At 38.6% G+C, this 20,110-nt stretch overlaps 1 protein-coding gene across 1 annotated transcript in view; it reads right to left on the reverse strand.

The window, feature by feature from the left end:
* Nucleotides 1–3,139: 3,139 nt before the first annotated feature.
* The window catches only part of tmem63c (transmembrane protein 63C), a 106,220-nt gene continuing 89,249 nt past the window's right edge, over nucleotides 3,140–20,110 (reverse strand). The window contains exons 16-23 of the mRNA XM_056477656.1: nucleotides 18,816–18,902; nucleotides 18,195–18,260; nucleotides 17,951–18,113; nucleotides 16,013–16,118; nucleotides 12,644–12,811; nucleotides 6,998–7,113; nucleotides 4,463–4,537; nucleotides 3,140–4,260 (exon numbers count right to left, since the gene is read on the reverse strand). Coding sequence (XP_056333631.1) covers nucleotides 4,045–4,260; nucleotides 4,463–4,537; nucleotides 6,998–7,113; nucleotides 12,644–12,811; nucleotides 16,013–16,118; nucleotides 17,951–18,113; nucleotides 18,195–18,260; nucleotides 18,816–18,902 — 997 coding nt within the window. The 3' untranslated portion in view covers nucleotides 3,140–4,044. The remainder of the gene's footprint in view (nucleotides 4,261–4,462; nucleotides 4,538–6,997; nucleotides 7,114–12,643; nucleotides 12,812–16,012; nucleotides 16,119–17,950; nucleotides 18,114–18,194; nucleotides 18,261–18,815; nucleotides 18,903–20,110) is intronic.

Below are 20,110 nucleotides of genomic sequence, written 5' to 3' on the forward strand. Positions count from 1 at the left end.
ATTGGGGAAAAAAATAAACAGGGGGGCTAATAATTCAGGAGGGCTAATAATTCTGACTTCAACTATATTTTAATCGATTTTCAACCGGCTCAAGGTGAATCTTTACATCCCTACTTAACTTTTTTTTTGGAATTATGCACATTTACATCACATTTATTTAATTTTACAGGTTTCACTTTTTCAAGTAAAGTCAATTAATTACTTTAAAAGCAACAAGTTTACTCACAGTGTATAGAGGTATTAAGAATGTAAAAGATTTTAGTGTTGTAAATATAGTGATTGCGACACATTGCAGAAATCAAAAGCAACAACTAGCTTGCTGTATCTAGAATCATTTACATACTTGAGAAAAGTATGTTTCAGGGCAGTCAGTTTAAAACGCAGGACTCAATCACCTCCTGATTGATTTTTTTTGGGGTGAAATGCGATTTAGTATTTGGCTCCTTTGTCTTATCTGTCTCTGTTGTCCATGCAGCATATTGCAGGTCATGCTGGATTGTCAGACATAGCAATTTTTTTTCGATTTTCTTCTTAAGATCTGTTTCTTCAAGGCACAGCAAGAGATCACGGAACAAATCACAACTCATTTACATTCAGTTTGGCAGGAAAAACCCTCCACCCACCCCTTCCCTTCCAGTCTTAGCAGCAAAGACCACGAGAATACAAAATTTACTAAGAGAATTAAAGTGTTACAGAAGCCAGAGCAGCACTTTATGGATCTAAAAAAAGAGCTGCAGGCTGGATTGAGCATGTCACAGAGTTTGAACATCATGAAGAATTTGTGTAACAGCATTAACCTATGTGCCGTTTTCAGTTAGTTGTACCACTTTCTGCAAATCCTTTTATCCCAAGCTTATTTTGTGGATTTGATTTTGCTTCGAGGAATGTTCTTATGCAACACAAATTAAGCGAAGTCGACAATATTACTCACCCTTCAGCTCTTAAGAGCGAACACAATAATGCACTTACAATATGTTTTTGGAGTAAGGCATGTGACTAAACTAAATGTTACACATATAATTGAATATGTTCTTTCTAATGTGTAGTCACAAGTAAATCTATTATGCTAATTCTTAAAAAATTAACCATTATTTTACTACAAAAAGTTTCAATTTAAACCCATAAAATTAATCATGGTTTTGCTATAAACTACACTGTGATGTGTAGTTAACACTCTTAACTGTATTTTGTAAATGACATGGTATCTAACTGTAATATAAACTGTATTTTACTGTAAGACAATTATGCAGTATGTTACTGTATTTTTTAAAGTTTAAAGTATGTTTTACAGTAAAGACATACAGTATTGTACTAAATGGGGCTGTAAATGTAAATACAGTATTTTTGCTGTAATTGATTTACAGTAAAGCCTGATTTATACTTCTGCGTCAAGCGCACGTGTATGGTCTGGCGCAGCCTTTGCGTGGTCACGTACCCCTTGCCATGGCTGATGCCAACGCTGACGCACACCTCTCAAAAAATGGACCCACACATTGCAACAATGCGTATTGCAAACTCTGTGATTGGTCGGCTTAGTAGATGTAATGAGTGTGGGCGGTGCATAGAGTCGCGAGCCTGATGGAGCGAGTGTTTACAAGTGTCAAGTCCCGTGAAGGAGCTCTAGATGGAAATGTTTGTTTTGTGTTAACCTTATGATAAAAGTTGTTGCATGTCTGCTGGTTCTCACCTCTATATGAGCAAGTTTTATTTACTTGTACATTAAAGTAGTTTTCAGAAGAAAAAAAAAAAACAGTCGCGATGAAACTCGACACTAAAAGAAACATAGAATCTCACTGCCAACTAACGTTTTGGAAGTGTTATTGCAGAGCAACACAAACAGCAAGGCGAAGTATAAATGCATGACTATGCCAAAGGCAGTGGTCACGAGTCACGTCAATCACTCAACACAGAAGTATAACTCAGCCTTAAGTTACTGGCGAACTGCTGCTAATAAGTTACTGTAGATTCTACAGAAAACAGTTAACAGTGTAGCTGTAGTTTAACCATAAAATTTTGGATACACAAATGTTATTCAGTATGCTAAAAATAATAGCTACTAAACTTTATTTTCTTAATTTTTCATACTGGAGTATTTTGATAAAATAGCTTACCTTGTTTGAGCAGATTTGGAATACAGTTTTAATCAATAGAATAAGAAGGAATTCTTTGCGTTCAAATTTGTTTTCGTCTGACATGGTTTTCTTTGAATTTATGTCAATGTTTTATTAACATGACACACAAAAGTGTAGAGTTCAATTCACAACAAAATTATTATGTTAACCTGTCAAAGTGTGAACAAAATAGTGACAATCTCTCTCGTAAATGAACTGTTGCAACAGACTTTGCCCAGAGTCATTTACAACTGACACCATCACTGTACCACAAGTCATTATTAAAGGTCCTGTGAAATTAAAACGTAAAATGTTTAGATGTTAGTATCCGTATATTAATTTTAAGTATATCTATAAGCTAGTGTGCACCAAAACAATGACAAAATTTGCGTTTAGAAAATATGAAACTATTATAAACATGTAAAGCTTGTAGCTTTTATTTCATATTTGAGTTTCAAATCAAATCTTGAACAATCTAATGCTCTATAGTATCTAATATGCCCCGCCCCCTTCAAGGCACTTCTCATTTGCTTTTCATATGATGCACTTGATCTCAACCCCTCTCACTGGCAGAGCTGTGATAAAAACAAAACGCTATTGGCTGTTTGTTAAAAAGGGGAGGAGCTACACTATGTCCCACCCTCTCTTAATTAATAACAAACATCGAATAAAAAAAAAATCACATTTCAAAGCACTTAACGAGAGCTTTAAGTATTCTAACAAAACTAAGAAACGTGCAAAAAAAATATTAAAAACGATTATTTAACAGTCTGCAGATAACAGTATGATAGAACTAAACTAATCTATGAACTCGTTGACAAGTCAACAACCATCTTTATCTAGTGATTCTCTAATTTGTCAGCAAAAAAAGACAAAAGACATTGCTTCTTTAAGGAAACCCATGGCCCCCTCAATGATTTATTTTGTCTAATAAAAGTGATTTTACCCTTCCACAGAGCTTTAAACCCACTCCAAAGACGTTCACTGTAAGTGCATTACTGTAGAAAGACAGAGGGAGTCAATGTTTTTATCCTTTGCTTATATGTATTCTTTCTTTTTATTATTTTTTAGTTCATTAAGTGTGCCAAACTAGACCGAATATTAGTCTTCACATTTGAATGTCCTCACATCTCCTCCACTGACCAAACGACTGATTGAACTTCACAAGGGGAAAAACAAACAAATTATATAATAAGTGCCTCATTGACTTTGAAATCTACTGTAGTGCCAATTGACTGCAGTATGCACAACATAACTGCTATCATCATTGCAAAACAAACAATAACTGGGAGTGATTAACCCACAAATAAAGGTTGAGGGTGTTAATAACAGTAATAATAATAATTAGCTATATAGTAATAGCAAACACATGAAAAGAACGCCCCCTCAGCATGTTGCACAACTACGTAGCGATGCTAAAATACAAATGGTGATTGAAAATAATGATAATATGCAAGAACACCAGCAAAAGGAGTAATAATAAAGCGATGTCTGAAGCATTGCCTTGACTCTTTGGAGCTGTACAGTGTGGCTATACGTAAAAAAAAGTATGTCAGAAAATAGCTGTCAAAATACAATGTCCCCAGCTTCAATCAAACCAACCGCCAGACACCCATTAACGTCATTAGAGAGAGAAAATAAGTACAGAAAGTAGAAAGCGTAGTCCGAGCAAGAGAAGTGCACCGGTCTTGTTCTTTAATAGAGCTTTGCTTTTATCCACTTTAGATATTTCTCTGAAAGCTCATCAAAGTCCTCAGAACCCAAAACCGCCCTTTCAATGAGCTTTTGAAGCAGTTTGCTTGGATGGCCGCATATTTTGTGGTCTTTTACTCGCAAATGGACAGATTGTGCAGCATAGTGCCTCTTTATTAGCTACTAGCTAAGCTGAGGCATGGGGCTTGAGCATTAGAGAACGGGAACTGAATAGAATTGGTCACTGAAAAGCCACCGGACTGTCCATGAGAGGGCTGGGGTGTGGGTCATCCTTGAGTTCAGTCTCCAAAGTTTCCTCCAGGTCCTTCTCCTCATCTTCTTCGGCATCCCGCACTGAACTCTGGCTGTTCACCATGGTGCCGTAGCTCTGGTGGGCTGGAGAGGGCATAGGAGTCAAGCCCAGCTCTGGCTCCAGCAGGACAGAGGCTATAAAAAGCTGAGAGATTTGAAAAAAGGTGAGTAGGTGGACAGTAAGTGTCATTATCTTAACAGCTTCTTATTTTATTGTTTATGCAACATGCTACATGTGAAGTGCCATTGACATGAGTGGCACATGAGAGGGACAAATTAATTTCATAAGTGGGACTTGAAATGAGAATGTGATGAATGAAATGAGCTGTGACGGGACGAGCAGGTACATTAGCTGTGGTGGTGGTGGAAACGGTGCTTCTCTCCGCATCATTGAATCCCCCTTCTGTTGTCTGATCGGACATCTGAAACAAAGAGGAACAGCAATCAGGTTTTACTGCCTGGGGATAAATCATCTTTGATAGCTTATTCTCAAAGCCAGTGTAAAATAATTTAATCGGTGTTTTCAAAGCACAATCAACTACAGAAGTACATGCAGTTGGATACGTATTTTAAGGATTTTTAGTTTTTGTACTCCATAGAAATGTAACCCTTGGTGATATTTGCTCATAAAAATTTCATTTCCAGGTAAAAGAGATGCATTTTTAGACTTATTAGTCTTTCAGGAAAGAAACTATTGTTTTGTCATTGAATCCTTTATTTAACTGTTTAGTTAAAAAAAAAGATTTGTTCTGTAATGACAAGTTATTCCTGTCAACATTGGGGTGTGAAAATAAGGGATTTGATTGCTTTCCTAACATTTTATGCTCATTTAGGACAAAATTTGTCCCGAAAAACCCACCAAGATCGACATGTTTAGATATTATTGTAATTATTATTATTATTATTATTATTATTATTACTATTATAACTATTATTATGTATATAGGTCTGTTTAAACATGCACCCAAAATATCTTGGTTACAAACGTAACCCTCGCTTCCCGAATAGGGAACAGAGACATGTGTCTGGAACACACTTTGGGAGAACGCTAGCCGACCAATAACTCTGAAGAGTAAAAAAACATGCCAATGAATGCCAATACGTTGGCAGAGCTCGGTTCCGCAGGTGCCAGCGATTAATCATTTTGTTCCCTATTCTGGGAACGAGGGTTACGTTTATAACCGAGAAGTTCCCCTTTGGGGGAACTCTGACGTGTATCTGGAAGACACATTGGGAGAGTGTATGGATAATGCCACAGCAGCTAAGCCTGTCATGCCCCTGATGTGAGTTTTGCCAAGCAAAGCGTGAGCGCACAACCATCACCAATGGAGCAATCTTCAAACGTCCCCTAGGCCCTAAAATTACCATTAAATGGAAATATATTAGAAAGAATTTAGATCAGTGGTCGTAAATGTGCTTAGCTAGCTAATTGTTATCTAGGGATTTTTAGAATTACGACAGTATGTTGGGAAAGCGTGCCAGTCCCCGAAGGGGGAGGATGCTGCGAAGGCCACCTGCTACCCAAAAAAGAGGAGACTTGATGGCAATAAGCACATATGGACTAGTCCTATCCAGGGGGAGTGCTACATATTATAAGCTGGTTAACGGGTAGGGAAGATACGAGTCCATCTGAGAAGGGGGAACATTCCGTGGCTGAAATAAGCATATGGAATTGCCATCGGGGACCGCGCATAGTTGGCACTGAACCCCAGCATGTGGGTAGACCAAACAAGCATACCACACATCATACTGGGCCAAGCACCCAGCTCCTTCGCCAAGTCAGGTGCTGGGGCCTCGGAGGAGTTCTTTAGGGTTCGCCAAATGGGGAACATAATAACAGAGCATAAAAAGCGCACATATCTCTGAGTTAGGGAGCATGGCAGAGCAAGTGTTTTAGTTTTCTTCCGATTGACCATGGTTTCCCAGTAATTGTGAGGAAACTGTGTCCACTCGAAGATTAATGTATTATGTATTGCAAATGTATTAGGTGTCGTCCAGCCTGCAACTCTACAGATATCTGGGAGAGAGGCATCGCGTAGTAATGCCTAGGAGGAGGCAATACTTCTAGTTGAGTGTGCTCTTACCCCCAGGGGACACAACTTGCCCAGGCACTGATGAAGGGTGAAGGTATCTACTATCCAGTGGGCCAACCTCTGTTTTGATACGGCACTTTCCTTTCTGCCAACCACCATAACAGATAAACAGCTGTTCACAAGATCTTAAATTCTACATACGTTCCACGTAGAGGCCACAAAGAGTTCCACAAAGCACGAATGGGACAAAGCAGTGAAAATGCTGGGTCTGCTTCCTCTGTGGACAGCGCTTGCAGGTACACCACCTAGTCTCTAAATTGGGTGGTAGGAACCTTGGGCACATAGCCATCTCCAACCACACTGACGAAGCAGCCCATGAAGCACAATAATCATGTCAGACTTGATAACCGTGACCATGCATTGCACCCTGTAGTATGGTAGCGAGCCCGGTCTGTCATCTGAACATGATAGCTTGCCCTCCGATGACGCAGTGGGTGTCTGATCTCCAATGTCATAAATCGGAGTCACAGGCATCTCGGGGGATGAACCAACACAACCAATCTGGCCTGTTTTCTTACTCTTCAGGGTGGTTAGTCATCTAGTGATCTCCCCACAGTGTCTTCCAGACACACGTCAGAGTCCCATGAAGGGGTACTATAATTAATAAATGCTGTACAAGTATTGTTTGTTCATAAACTAATAAAAATCTGTCACTATGCAAAAAAATATATTATTGGTAATTTTACTTGAGGCAAAAAATATAACAGCACTTGTTTCTCTGATCATTTTGGTTAAACACACCCTAGTATTACAGTTTTAAATTTAAAGATAAAGGCTTCCGTGGCTTACTTGATAGCTTGTTGATCTGTCAGCTCGTAGTTTTTTCAGACAGAAGCCAAAGCAGGAGAAGGCAATGGAGCACAGGAGAGTAATGAAGGTGAACAGAGTAATGGGCTGCACTGGACCTGCACAAGAGATAAACCACCAGTGTATGTTTTAATATGTGACAAAGTTGGAGTCCTGATCTTGTGGTCTTTGTCTAAAGTTCTCTGAAGACCACACAAACATTGCCTTGATCTGGGTTTCATTACTAGTCTCTCAGTTTGGGTCTGGTTCTGGAAACATATATTTATTATATCCTTAGAGAAGACCACAGTCTAGACTAAAATTTCCCCCCCAAAAAACTTAAATTACCTCAGGCAGCTTGAGTCAGCAAAATATCTTCATAATTAGAATATGCAAGGATTCTGTGGTTCTAATTAGCTATCAAAGTGGCTCAGCATTTGGAATTAATGCTGCAATAAATTCCACATTTTATCACCGTCACTTCATGAAAATTGACAGTTGGGTTCTTGTTTTTGAGAATTGGGATTTAGATAGTCTGGATCTGGGCCTTGTGTGGTTTAGTCTTGCTCTGGGGGTGGTCTGTGTCTGGTTTTAACTCCAAGTGAACATGTCTTATGAAAATCAACCATAGTTTATAGGAGTAAAAGTGTAGTAACCATGTTTTCTTTTGAGGACATTGCCATTTGTATAAACACAGTTTTCATGCACAATAATATACAACCCCAAATCAGAAAAAAGTTGGAACAGTATGGAAAACTCAAATAATAAAATAAAGTAGTGATTTTCATGTTTACTTTGACTTGTATTTCATTGCGAACAATATAAACACAAAAATGTAAAGTTTTGTCTGGTCAACTTCATTGCATTTGTAAAAATTTCCTGTCATTCAGACCTAGAATACATTCTAAAAAAGTTGGGACAACATTAATTTAGGGCTAGTAATCAGGTAAATTGGTTAAGTAATGATGTTATTTGAAACAGGTGATGCCAACAGATGATTGTAATTATGATTTGGTACAAAAGCACCATCCAAGAAAGGTCTAGTGCTTTAGGAGCAAAATATGTGAGATATAGGAAGACATTGGGATATTTCACCTTCAATAGTGCATAACACAATTAAAACAATCAAGGAACTGTCTTGGTTATGTACATAACCCTCGTGCCCTGAAAGCATGAACACCAAAACACCACTACAAACGTAACCATCTAAAGTCTCTGGCCCTAATTACCAAAATGGGAAAATACTTTGGGAAGTCGTACTTACCAATCATGCCTAGCAACTTACACTAGGGCTTACCTAGAATACAACAAAACGTTCGGAAAGCATGCCAGGCCCGAAGGGGAAAGACGCTGTGGAGACCACTGCTACCCTAATGGGGAGACCAGTAAAAATAATCACCTATGGACTCACCCTAAGTAGGGGGAGCACTACATATGGAACGATGGTTAGCTTGGTAGGGAAGACATGGGTCCACCTGGGTAAGGGGACACACCATGGTCTAGTAATGCATATGGGGTCACCTAAAAAGGGAACCCCACGTATCTGGTAAAGTTCTCCTGACCGCTGGATGACCAGTGGGCATACCAACAATGTAATGGGCCTGCACCTGACATTTTTGACACAGAGATAAGTTTCATCCCAAATGTTACCCAGCACCCGGGAACAAACCGGCTCCACTCTAAGATTATAAAATCTCACGAATGTGTTAGGTGTTGCCCAGCCCTCTGCTCTACAGATATATGTTAGAGAGGTGCCGTGTGCTAACGCCCAGGAGCAGGCAACACCCCTGGTAGAGTGTGCTCTCACCCCCGGGGGACACAGCTCGCCTTGAGTAAGGTACGCAAAGGCGATGGGATCCACTATCCAGTGGGCCAGCTTCTGTTTAGATATGGCACTTCCTTTCTGCCAACCTCCAAAACAGACAAAGAGCTGCTCAGAGGGTCTTATGCTCTGAGTTCGGCCCACGTACACACGCAGTACATGGACAGAACATAGCAATAATAGGGCTGGGTCTGCCTCCTCCAGGGGCAGTGCTTGCAGGTTTACCACCTATTCCTTGAAAGGAGTGGTAAGAACCTTGGGCACATACTCGGGCTGGACCCTCAGGATAACGTGAGAGTTAGCTGGTCCAAATTCCAGGAACGATTCGTTGACTGAAAACGCCCCGACCCTTCTGAACAGAGCTGTCTTAAGTGACAGGATTTTAAAAGATACTGACTCAAACGGTTTGAATGGATGTCTCTGCAAAGGACTCCAGAGAGGTCCCAAGAGGGTATAAGTACAAGCCAGATTGTGCCCTCTCCCTAAGAAAGAAGGTCCTTCCTCAGGGGAGTCGGCCAGGGAGGAGGCGTCGAGAGGAATGTAAGCTCTGTGAACCAGGTCGTGTTGAGCCAATAAGGTGCAACGATCAAGACTTGCTCCATATTCGCGCATGTCCCAGGGCCAGCTGTAAGCCAGTGCATCCGTGCCGAGCGAGCCCTCTGTCAGGGAGTAAAACCACTGGCAACGGGTGGTCTCGGTTGAGGTGAACAGGTTGACCTGGGCCTCGCCCAAATGTTCCCATATCAACTTAGCTGCATTGGGGTGGAGCCTCCATTCTCCCTGGATGGTGAGTTGCCGTGAGAGTGCATCAGCTCCATGCTTCACACCGAGAAAAGAGATGCTTTGCTAGGGGGACAGCTTGCTCTTTTCCCAGTTGACCTGTAAACCCTACCAGCTTAGGTGCGTGAGCACCAGATTCCTGTGCATTACCAACTGACCCCTAGATTGAGCTAGAATTAGCCAATCATCAAGGTAATTGAGAATGTGTATACCTTTCTGCCATAGTGGCAATAGAGAACCCTCCACAACCTTCGTAAAAACTCGTGGAGACAGCGAGAGCCCGAAGGGGAGGACTTTGTACTGCAATGCTTGACCCTCGAATGCAAACCGCAGAAATGGTCGATGTCAAGGCTAAATCAAGACTTTGAAATATGCTTCCTTCAGGTCAATAGCTGTGAACCAACCCTGGGAATGGACACATACAAAGATGTGTTTCTGTGTGAGCATACTGAATGGTATCTTGTACAGATACCGATTCAGGACATGCAGATCCAGGATTGGTCTCGACCTCACAGCATTTCTTTGGCATGATGAAGTATGGGCTGTAGAACATGGCTTTCATCTCAACTGGAGGGACCGGCTCGATTGTGTATTTCACCAGTAGAACTGCAATCTCTTAGCACAAGACAGGAGCGGCTGTGGCTCTCACCACAGAAAAAATGCATGCCCCGTACTTGGGAGGCCGTCGGGCAAAATTAATTGCATAGCCAAGTCTGATCGTCCGAATGAGCCACTGCGACAGGCTGGGCATTAGTGGGGCAGCTTGCAGGGATCTGAGGGCCCACCTTAGTAGGCATCGCGTCCCAAGGAAGGACAGGCAAACACCCAGAGGCCTTGTTCCTTTGACCCCGCACATAGGCCAGAGTCTTAGCAGTAATGGGCCACCGTTAGATGACCTCCTTCATGGCGCTGGACTGCTCCTTCACCACCGAGAACTCCTGGGTGAAGTGCCTGATGGTGTCGCCAAATAGGCCAGCCTGGAAAATGGGAGCTTCAAGAAAGCGAGCTTTGTAGATATCTCTCATGTCAGCCAGGTTGAGACAGAGGTGGCACTCCTGGACCACTATAGTGGCCATCGCCTTCCCCAAGGCACGAGCGGCCCTTTTGGTTGTGATCAATCTGTCACTGTCCTGAGGTCATGCATGACCCCTGGGGAAGAATCACAAGCAGATCACATGCAAATCACACGCCTCTGAGAAACCGGCTGATGAGGTTACACACACAGAGAACGGGGATGGCAGCATGCCAAACCTTCAGTGTGGAGGGTGAGCTACGGTCCAGCTATCCTGAAGGAAGAAACCACAACACTAATCTGGCATGTCTCTAGTACTTCTCTGCAAGAATCGCTCCACACAACGAATAGACTCCACTTCAGGATGTAGACATGCCTAATCAGGGTGCTCTAGCCTGAGTGATGGTGTTAACCACCAAACTGGTAGGTCACCTAAGTACCCTGTATAGAAACCACGCGAGTGCAAAAGGGTGGCTATCCCAGAGAAAGGAAGTGCTTCCTCCAGGGAATTTGTCAGGGAGGGCCATTGCGAGGAGTGTGAGTTTGGAAATTCGGGTCCAGTTGGGCCATGCAGATGCAACAAGCAAGGCCCGCTCCTCATCTCCCCGACCTTGTATAGAGTCTGTGCAAGCTAGCTCACTGAGGAAAAAACGCATATTGCGTAAACCCGGTGCCAACTGAGAGCCAGCTCATTCAGGGAAAGCAGGTAGCGAAGGGCAGCTCAAAAGAAGCAGCAGGATGACCTGGGTTTCTCTGAAGTGTGCCGAAAACAGCTGGACCTCACCGGGGTGGAGTCTCCATTCTTCCGGAAACATAACTTTTGTGAGAGTGTGTAAGCTGGCATGCTTGAACTCTTCCAGGGATATGAACGGCACCCAGGTATTTAGCTGCATGACTCTGGAGTAGCATATGGCAAACAACCTGAGACATGTGACGGTAGCACACATTACCCAAACGGTTGATCTATGCTATCGCAGCCTTGCTGACCGTCCTAACCGTTCTAACCAACACATGTTTGTCCTCCCGTACTGATAGGGAGAGCAAGAAACACTGCCAAAAGCTCCAGGCAACTGAAATGCCAATGCAACCTAAGTCCGGTTAACAAACCTGCAGTTGCACGCTCGATACACACAGTATGAATGCCCATTTTGGAAGCATCTGTCAGAATGACTGTATGACTGGACACTTGTTCTACACTGAAAAAAAAAAATTATTCAAAGATGATTGCTTGGATTTACTCAATTTTGGATTTACTCAAAAAAAGTGGTTGTAAACAATTTATTTGGGCTGAATTTAAACAAACAAATTAAGTTGAACATTGCTCAATTTAATTTGTTTGTTTAAATTCAACACAAACAAAACTTTTTTCAGTGTAAAGGCACCCAGGCCCGTAGAAGACAAGGTCCATCCTGGGACTGAAGGTGCAGTGACACAGCGGGTGATGGTCACCCGATGCGTCTCCGCGTGACATGCCCATCTAGGGACCCGATCGTGAAGCCAGCACTGAAGTGGTCTCATATGAACAATTTGAGCAGCGTGATGATGGCTACAAATTTCATATGCCCCACGAGCCTCTGAAAAACTTGTGAGACCACTGTAATCTGCCAAATTGTATCAGACAGGCCAGCACTAGCCCCATTAAATGGTGACCTGTGACGGGAGCATCAATTTCCTGTTTTCTTACTGATCAGAGTGATTGGTCGTCTAGCAATCTCCCAAAGTGTATTTATCTAGACACACGTCGTAGTTCCCATGAAGAGGCACCAAAATTGGAATACGTGTTTATTTTGGAAAAAAAAAAAAAATCATGAGGAACACATTAAATAATGTTTGTTGTATTGTCTGCAATGAAATACAAGTCAAAGTAAATTTGGAGTTAGCAAAAATCTAGGTTAATATGTGGTTATTGCAGTTTAACTTAAATAACCATGTTGATTTAATACAAACTTAAAACTATTTTAAACTTGACAGGCTTGCGCTGCATTTATACGGATGTTTTTGCCCTTCAGGTATATATATTTCTGTATGAACCTACCGAGTCTAAGCACAGAGAAGAACAGCAGCCAGAACATGCAGAGAATGGGCGCCACAACAACTTGACTGATGGCGGCCGCATGGATCCGCTGGCTGAGCTTTGTGGGTATATAGGCATAGTAGATATTGTACCGATCAACCATATGCTTCAGTACCAGGTACAGCAACCCTGCAAAAAAATTAAAAGAGGAGTTATCAATTAATCTTCTCTTTTAATAACACATTCTCACTATTAACTAGTGGTTTATTACCTGCCTATCATTAAGATATTGGCTGTTATTAGTACTTATAATATATGTATTATGCATGATCTTATTCTAAATACCCAAACCCAACTTTGAGACTACTATCTTAAAGGTGCAATAGGTGATTGTCTTTAGAAACATTTGTTATTGTGCTGGTTGAAAGTCTCTTCGCATCCTGATACAGTAGCATTCATTAAATGAATTGGTACAAATGTATTTATATACATATACATTTTTGGACATGATAGTTTGTTAAAATATGAAACTGCATACCTTGTTTACACAGAAAGCATTATATTGTCAGCATGTTCACTGACACGGTTCAGACAGAAAATGGCAGCAAACATCAACAACCTACCTTCTTTTTAAAGTTTAGTATTTCAATCAAATTTTCTCTCTGGTGAATATTGCATGATGTATTGTTGTGATGTTGTCTGGAGCGCTTATGTGTTCAGGAGGTGTGGCTTTGGATGGCGATTTGCAGAGTAGGTTTTCAGTGCTATCAGGCTAATGTTAGCATTTTCCAAGACCTCCTGTTGTACCTTTAATATCTATTAATATGCAGTAGATTACAGTAAGTGTTATTTGAGGTAAAAGTCATGCTTAATGGTTTGTTAAAAGCGAGAATTGTTGCTTAAAACAAATTGTGAAGCCTTCTAAGCTGGGACAGTACCAATGCTTTCTAATATAAAGGTGGTAAAATATGATTGTTCTGATTTTACCAAGTGGTTGATGTCCTGATAATATTCTCTACCTGAGACAACAACTGTCCCTTCTACCTTTGACTAAATTCTGCTTTTATGGCTTATGCTTGATGATAATAAATGCATATTTGATTTAGAAGTTTAGCATTTTTAGCTAAACCTTCAGCATGCACTGGGGTGATTTGCTGCCGAGTGTGGCGTGGTTGGGATGAGAATCAGCACCTCCAAGTCCGAGGCCATGGTGCTGGAAAGGAAAGTCCTTACCCCAGGTGAAGGAATTAAAGTATCTTGGGGTTTTGTTCACAAGTGAGGGAAGGATGGAATGTGTGATTGACAGGCGGATTGGTGCAGCGGCAGCAGTAATGGGGTCGATGTACCGGTCCGTTGTGGTAAAGAAGGAGCTGAGCTGAAAGGCAAAGCTCTCGATTTCAGTAAGTCTATGTTCTTACTCTCACCTATGGTCATGAGCTTTGGGTCATGACCGAAAGGACAAGATCTCGGATACAAGCGGCTGAAATGAGTTTCCTTTGCAGGGTGGCAGGGCACACTCTTATAGACAGGGTGAGGAGCTCTGTCACCAGGGAGGAGCTTGGAGTAGAGCTGCTGCTCCTCCTAAGAGATGTCAGCTAAGGTGGCTTGGGCATCTGTTTTGGATGCCTCCAGGACGCCTACCTAAGGAGGCCTCGGAGGTCCTCGAGGAAGACACAGGACACGCTGGAGGGACTATGTCCTGGCCTGGGTACAACTCGGGATCCCCCCAGAGGAGCAGGAGGAAGTGTGTGGGGAGAGTGAAGTCTGGAGTTCTCTCCTAAGACTGCTGTCCCCGCGATCTTAAAAACCCCAGATAAGCAGAAAGCATGAAATGTCATGACATGATGATGAGTTTAGCATTTTTACCCACTCTATGATTTTTTATTTTTATTTTAGTTATCTTTTTGCATAGACTAAGTTAAGTGTTATTTATTTAACTCTTAGCAAGTATATTTAACTTTAAAAAATTAGTTCACAAAGTTACTGTATAGTTGACCCAAAAGTTTACATTTCATAGGTTAACTTACATTTTCACTTTACTAACATTTGAGTTGACAAAAACTTAATCTAACAGATTTTCTGGTAACACTTTAGTTTAGGTCACAATTCTAAACTAAGAGTATTAACAAACCACCAACTAACACTACTAGCTTAACAAACTACTAATTAGCTGTTTATCAATAGTTAGTAAGGTAGAAGTTGGGTTTAGGCTTTGGGTAGGATTAGGGATGCAGAAAAAGATCATAATTTATAACTGAACAGTTAATATCTTGATAATAGGCAGGTGATAATCCAGTAGTAAATAGCATGAATTTTGACCTAAACTTAAGTGTTACAGATTCTCTTAATTATCAGTAGCACAAACAACCTAATTCATTAAATGTTTTTTAAAGGAATTTACTTTCAATTGAATAATTACACACAATATACTTACACTATAAGTCTCATTTCATTTTCCTTTGGCTTAGTTTCTTATCTATAAAATCACCACAGCGGAATGAACCACCAGCTACTATAATTATTATTATTATTTTTTCCACACATAGAAATTTACCTTACAAAATAATTGTTCTTACAAAGTAATTGCAAGGACAAACACACCTCAAGTTGAAGTGACAAGGACTCCAGTTAAGTCAACTAAAGTTAGACTAGTTGAGACAGTCAAAACTTACCATGTTACGTTCAATTAGCAAATTTAGAAACTGCAAGTTGTTTCAACAAAAAAAAACATGCATTTTTTACAATGCAGCATGGAAGTAAAGTACCTTGGTGAGTTAGTCAAGATGCTAACAAACACTGACTGGCTGAGACAGTTGTTTTTCTGGGTTCATCAAACCCAAATATTGCTCTCAGGATTTTACCGCACAGGTATAGTATTTACCTGTTTACCCAGACCACATGTTAATGCAAGTTGGCAGATATATTCTGAAGTAAGTGAAAAATGATGATGATGGATGTCAGCGTATAGTAAATAAACAGTCATGGTGTGTATTGGTGACAGAACAGGCGTGGAGTGGGCGTCTGGATCTCGGCTAGACGGGTCGCAGCGTCTGGAAGACTACAGCGGGTTCACACCTAGCGGCCATGTCACACCGCGATACTGAGATGCTGTTGGAGATACGGCTCTGACTCCCACACACTGACTGAGGTATCAGAACACTCACAGAGGTAGAAATGAAGACTGACGGAAAGAAGAAATAAAGGCAGAGAGAGAGAGAGCTGCAGGCAACAGAGAATATGAGAGCAAAAGAAACATACCACACAAATGGTGCAGAGGAGACAAATGGGTTTGAGCGCAAATTAGGAGGAAAGAAGAACTGGTGCATGGAACAAGGAGTGCTAAAAGAAAAGGTCTGTTTGTGGTGAAGTAAAAAGCATACTCAGACTCACCAAAAGGTACGATGACGGGGCAGGTGATGCTGTAGGTCATGCTGACTGAAAATATACACATGGTCCAGGCATATTCGAGACCAAACTGGAACTCATAGGCCTGACTCTGAGGGGAGAAAGGAGAAAGAGGTAACTAAAGGCTTTTTTTGTTTGGGGGTGTCTTTCAGCAGTGGTTCTATGCAAAAAGAGCAAAATGCAGAAGCTTTAAATATTTTTAGTGTTAAAAATAACAGTGAATGCAATTTGGAATGATGTGAATGTGCATGAATAAAAAATAAATAAAATTGTAGTTTCTCACATAAAATATAATATATTATATTAATATAATATACAATATTAATTAATTAATATACAATATAAAATATTAATATTAATTAATATACAAAATCAAACACATCTTTTTGCAATAGTAAATGTTGAACTATGATTAATGAATGCTGTAAAACTATTTGTTCATTCCTAGTTCATGTCAGTAAATACATTAATATTAACTACTGGAACATTATTTTAAAGTTAGTCAATGTTTATTTGAACTTTTTTGAAAGAAATTAAATTAGATGCATATAATTAGTAAAATTTGAAAAAATAAAGTTTTTTTAAACTGATTTTGAAAACCCGTTTTAAAATCTCCATCTTATAACCCTCCTACAATCAAACAGTGATAGTATCAATCACATTTCACACAAAAATATTATTCAGCACATCTGTATTTTTATTATTGGTTACAATCAGAAAATCTGTTTACTTTTAAAGAACACTGCACGTTTTTAGAAATAGTCTCATTTGTAAGCACATGTGTAATGTGTTAAATCATTGTATTTTCATACTTTGTTAAAGATTTTTTTTTATAACTAAATTAAGTGTTGCATTATATACACACCAGTTATTTAAGCATAGTTGTGTTTTTTTAAGATTGTTCGAGAATGAGTTAGTAAATTATTAATAATCTATTCAAATCAACATTTATATATCTTATTATTTAGGCATATTTTAATATTTAACTTGTATTATAATAAATGCTTTATTAACTCAACTTCATGCAGTTTTGTGACCTAATCTAAAGTGAGGACTATTTATGCTTTATAAATCCCTTATAAATGACAATTAAAGGCTCAGTTATATTTTAAACAGGAAAAAAAAAAAAAGAAAATAAATGACTTTATACATTCCTATTCATTTAAAGATACATAAACTGTAACAAATAAAAATAAATATTAGCAATCTTAACTTTTAAACATCTAAACATTGTTTAAATGACGTTTACACATCGCTAAACAACATTGAAATGTTGAATCATAATATGTTGTTAAATTATTATATTGTTGTTGTTTTATCCAACTTTGTTATATTTTGACATTCCTGTTATTCAGCCATGTTTAAACTTTACAGTAACTGTATTTTTAGATAGGACTGCAAAGATTATTGTTCTTGATTATTTGATATTGAGCCTTTAATTGTCATTTATAAGGGATTTATAGAGCATAAATAGTCCTCACTTTAGATTAGGTCACAAAACTGCATAAAGTTGAGTTAATAAAGCATTTATTAACAAACAAATTAACTATTAATATATCCCTGAACAATAAGATTTTTTAATTTCAATAGTTAATTAATCATTTACTAACTCATTCTGAATTATCTTAAAAACCCCAACTACTGTTAAATACAAATGATTTGTAAATAATGTGATACTTTAGTTAGTCATGAAAAATCAATCAGCCACAAATTATGAAAGCACAATTATTAAGCACATTATAAATGTGCTTATAAGTCAAGAATAGAGCACTTGTAGCTGTATTTAAATACTGCTTATATCTATTAATGTAGAGTTAATGATTAACAAATAATGAAATGACTATATGCTAATGCTTAATAAATGGTTAGTGTGTAGTTATTATAAAGTGTTACCGACACGACTTGCTGTATAGACTCACTTACTCTTTTAACATGGATGCGCTCTGCTTTAGATTTGGCAAAACAAAGGCGAAGTGAGTAAACCAGCAGAGCAGGAATACGCAGAAGCTCCATTGCTGTCCCGATCAGACTGGACGTAATGACGTAATTCACAAAAAACGCCCCATTATCAGGCAGAAACACACACCTGAGGAGATAAAAAATTATTAAAGGCTAAAATTTTGCAGATCTAAATAAACAGGCCAACAGCTGAAATTTAGGAACTTACTGAAACTTTACATCTGTTTCATCCAAAAAGTGGACGTCAAAAAGCCACCTGAAGAACAAATCCAAGCTGGGGAGCAGAAAAGTAGACATCAAATATATAATACTGTGCAGATAACACTTGTTTACAAAAAGATCTCGGTTGTTACTTGACATAAACTACTAATTAGCAATATATTTTACAGAGTTTATTAATCATTTGCTAATGTTGGTTAACAAGAACACAATAATTTACTGCTTGTTCATGTCAGTTAACAGTCCATTCACTGTTACGTAAATGTGAGCAACTTTTAAAGTAGCAATTATTAGTAAATGAATGGAGAAATACACCTTTAACTGTTTAAACATCCAAAAAACATCTTTACCTGTTGCATTATTAATTATGATATGTTTTTAAAGGCTTATATAAAGACTGGGGGGGGGGTCTGCATAAGTAGGACATCCTTATTTATTATTGACCCACATCTAGTATTGTATATAAATATTTTGTTTTTCTGAGATAAACTTATATCTTTCATGAAACTAACAAAGGTGTATATTTAAAAAATGTAAAAAACGTAAGATGCTTTTACTGTTGTTTTATTACAGCATATGATGATTGTATTTTAGAGTGTAGGATGTTTACCTGGACAGACCCAGTGATGGTAGAATGATTACCATGAAGACAAGCAGTAAAAAGCATTTGTGCATGGTGACCTGATTCTCACCGGACCTGAAGGAGACACACATAAAAAATTATTACACCTGAACGGAATGATTGATTATATAACTTTGTCAAATTAGATCAGAATTTTTTTTCTTGCATAATAGTATGTTGCACATTTTTTACAAACAGATGAGACATAATTCACATTTATAGACCTAAAAAAGATGAATGTTTTCAAATTTACACTGAGTTTATGTAGTTCTAAGACAGTCCAAATCGATGTTTTGAACTTTTAAATCGAAGTTTAGACTGAACAATATTCTTTGGCAGGTTCTTGTGATAAGAAAGATTTTCAAAAACTTTCCTAATAACTTTGAGCAGATTTTAGTCTTCAGTTTAACAGAAAAACTCCAAACAGACTTACGATACTGTAAAACACTCTTAATTACAGACATTAAGTAAAGTAATATAATCTGTGATGCTGCAAAAGATGACCTGAGATGACGCAGAAAATAAATTCTTTGCTTTAGCCTATATTACACAAACTATTAATGTGATCTTTTCATGATACTTTTCATGACTTTATTGTTGTATATTATTACACCTAAATACTTACATACACCTATATATATATATATACATATAAATAGGTGTATTTAAGTATTTAAGTGTATATATACAGTATATATATATATATATATATATATATATATATATATATATATATATATATATATATATATACACTGTAAAACCCCAAAAGTTAAGGTAACTCAAACCATTAAGGAAATCGATTGCAACAAACCATTTAAATTCAAAAACTAATCCCAATGAGTACTGTAAACTTAATACATTTGAGTAAATGAAGCAATTTGAGCACAGTGAAACCCAAATAATGAAGAGAACTCAAACCAACTGAGTACTGTAAAACCCAATAAGTTAAGGCAACTCAAACCATTTGAGGAAAGCGAATGCTACAAACCATTTGAGCTAAAAAACTAATCTATATGAGTGCTGTGAACTTACTCCATTTAAGTTGAAGTAATGAGGTATTTAATTAGCTCATTAACTTCAACACTGAGTTCAAAACTCTTTTCAAATGAGTAGAATTAATTTTCAGTCAATTTTGAGTTAACTCCACTCATTTCATTTGATAAAGTTGACTTGGGTTTTACAGTATATATATATATATATATATATATATATATATATATATATATATATATTTACACACACACACACACACAGTTAAAGTCAGCATTATGAGCCCCCCT

The sequence above is a fragment of the Danio aesculapii genome, chromosome 17, assembly GCF_903798145.1.
Source record: "Danio aesculapii chromosome 17, fDanAes4.1, whole genome shotgun sequence".
In the NCBI taxonomy this organism is placed as follows: domain Eukaryota; kingdom Metazoa; phylum Chordata; class Actinopteri; order Cypriniformes; family Danionidae; genus Danio; species Danio aesculapii.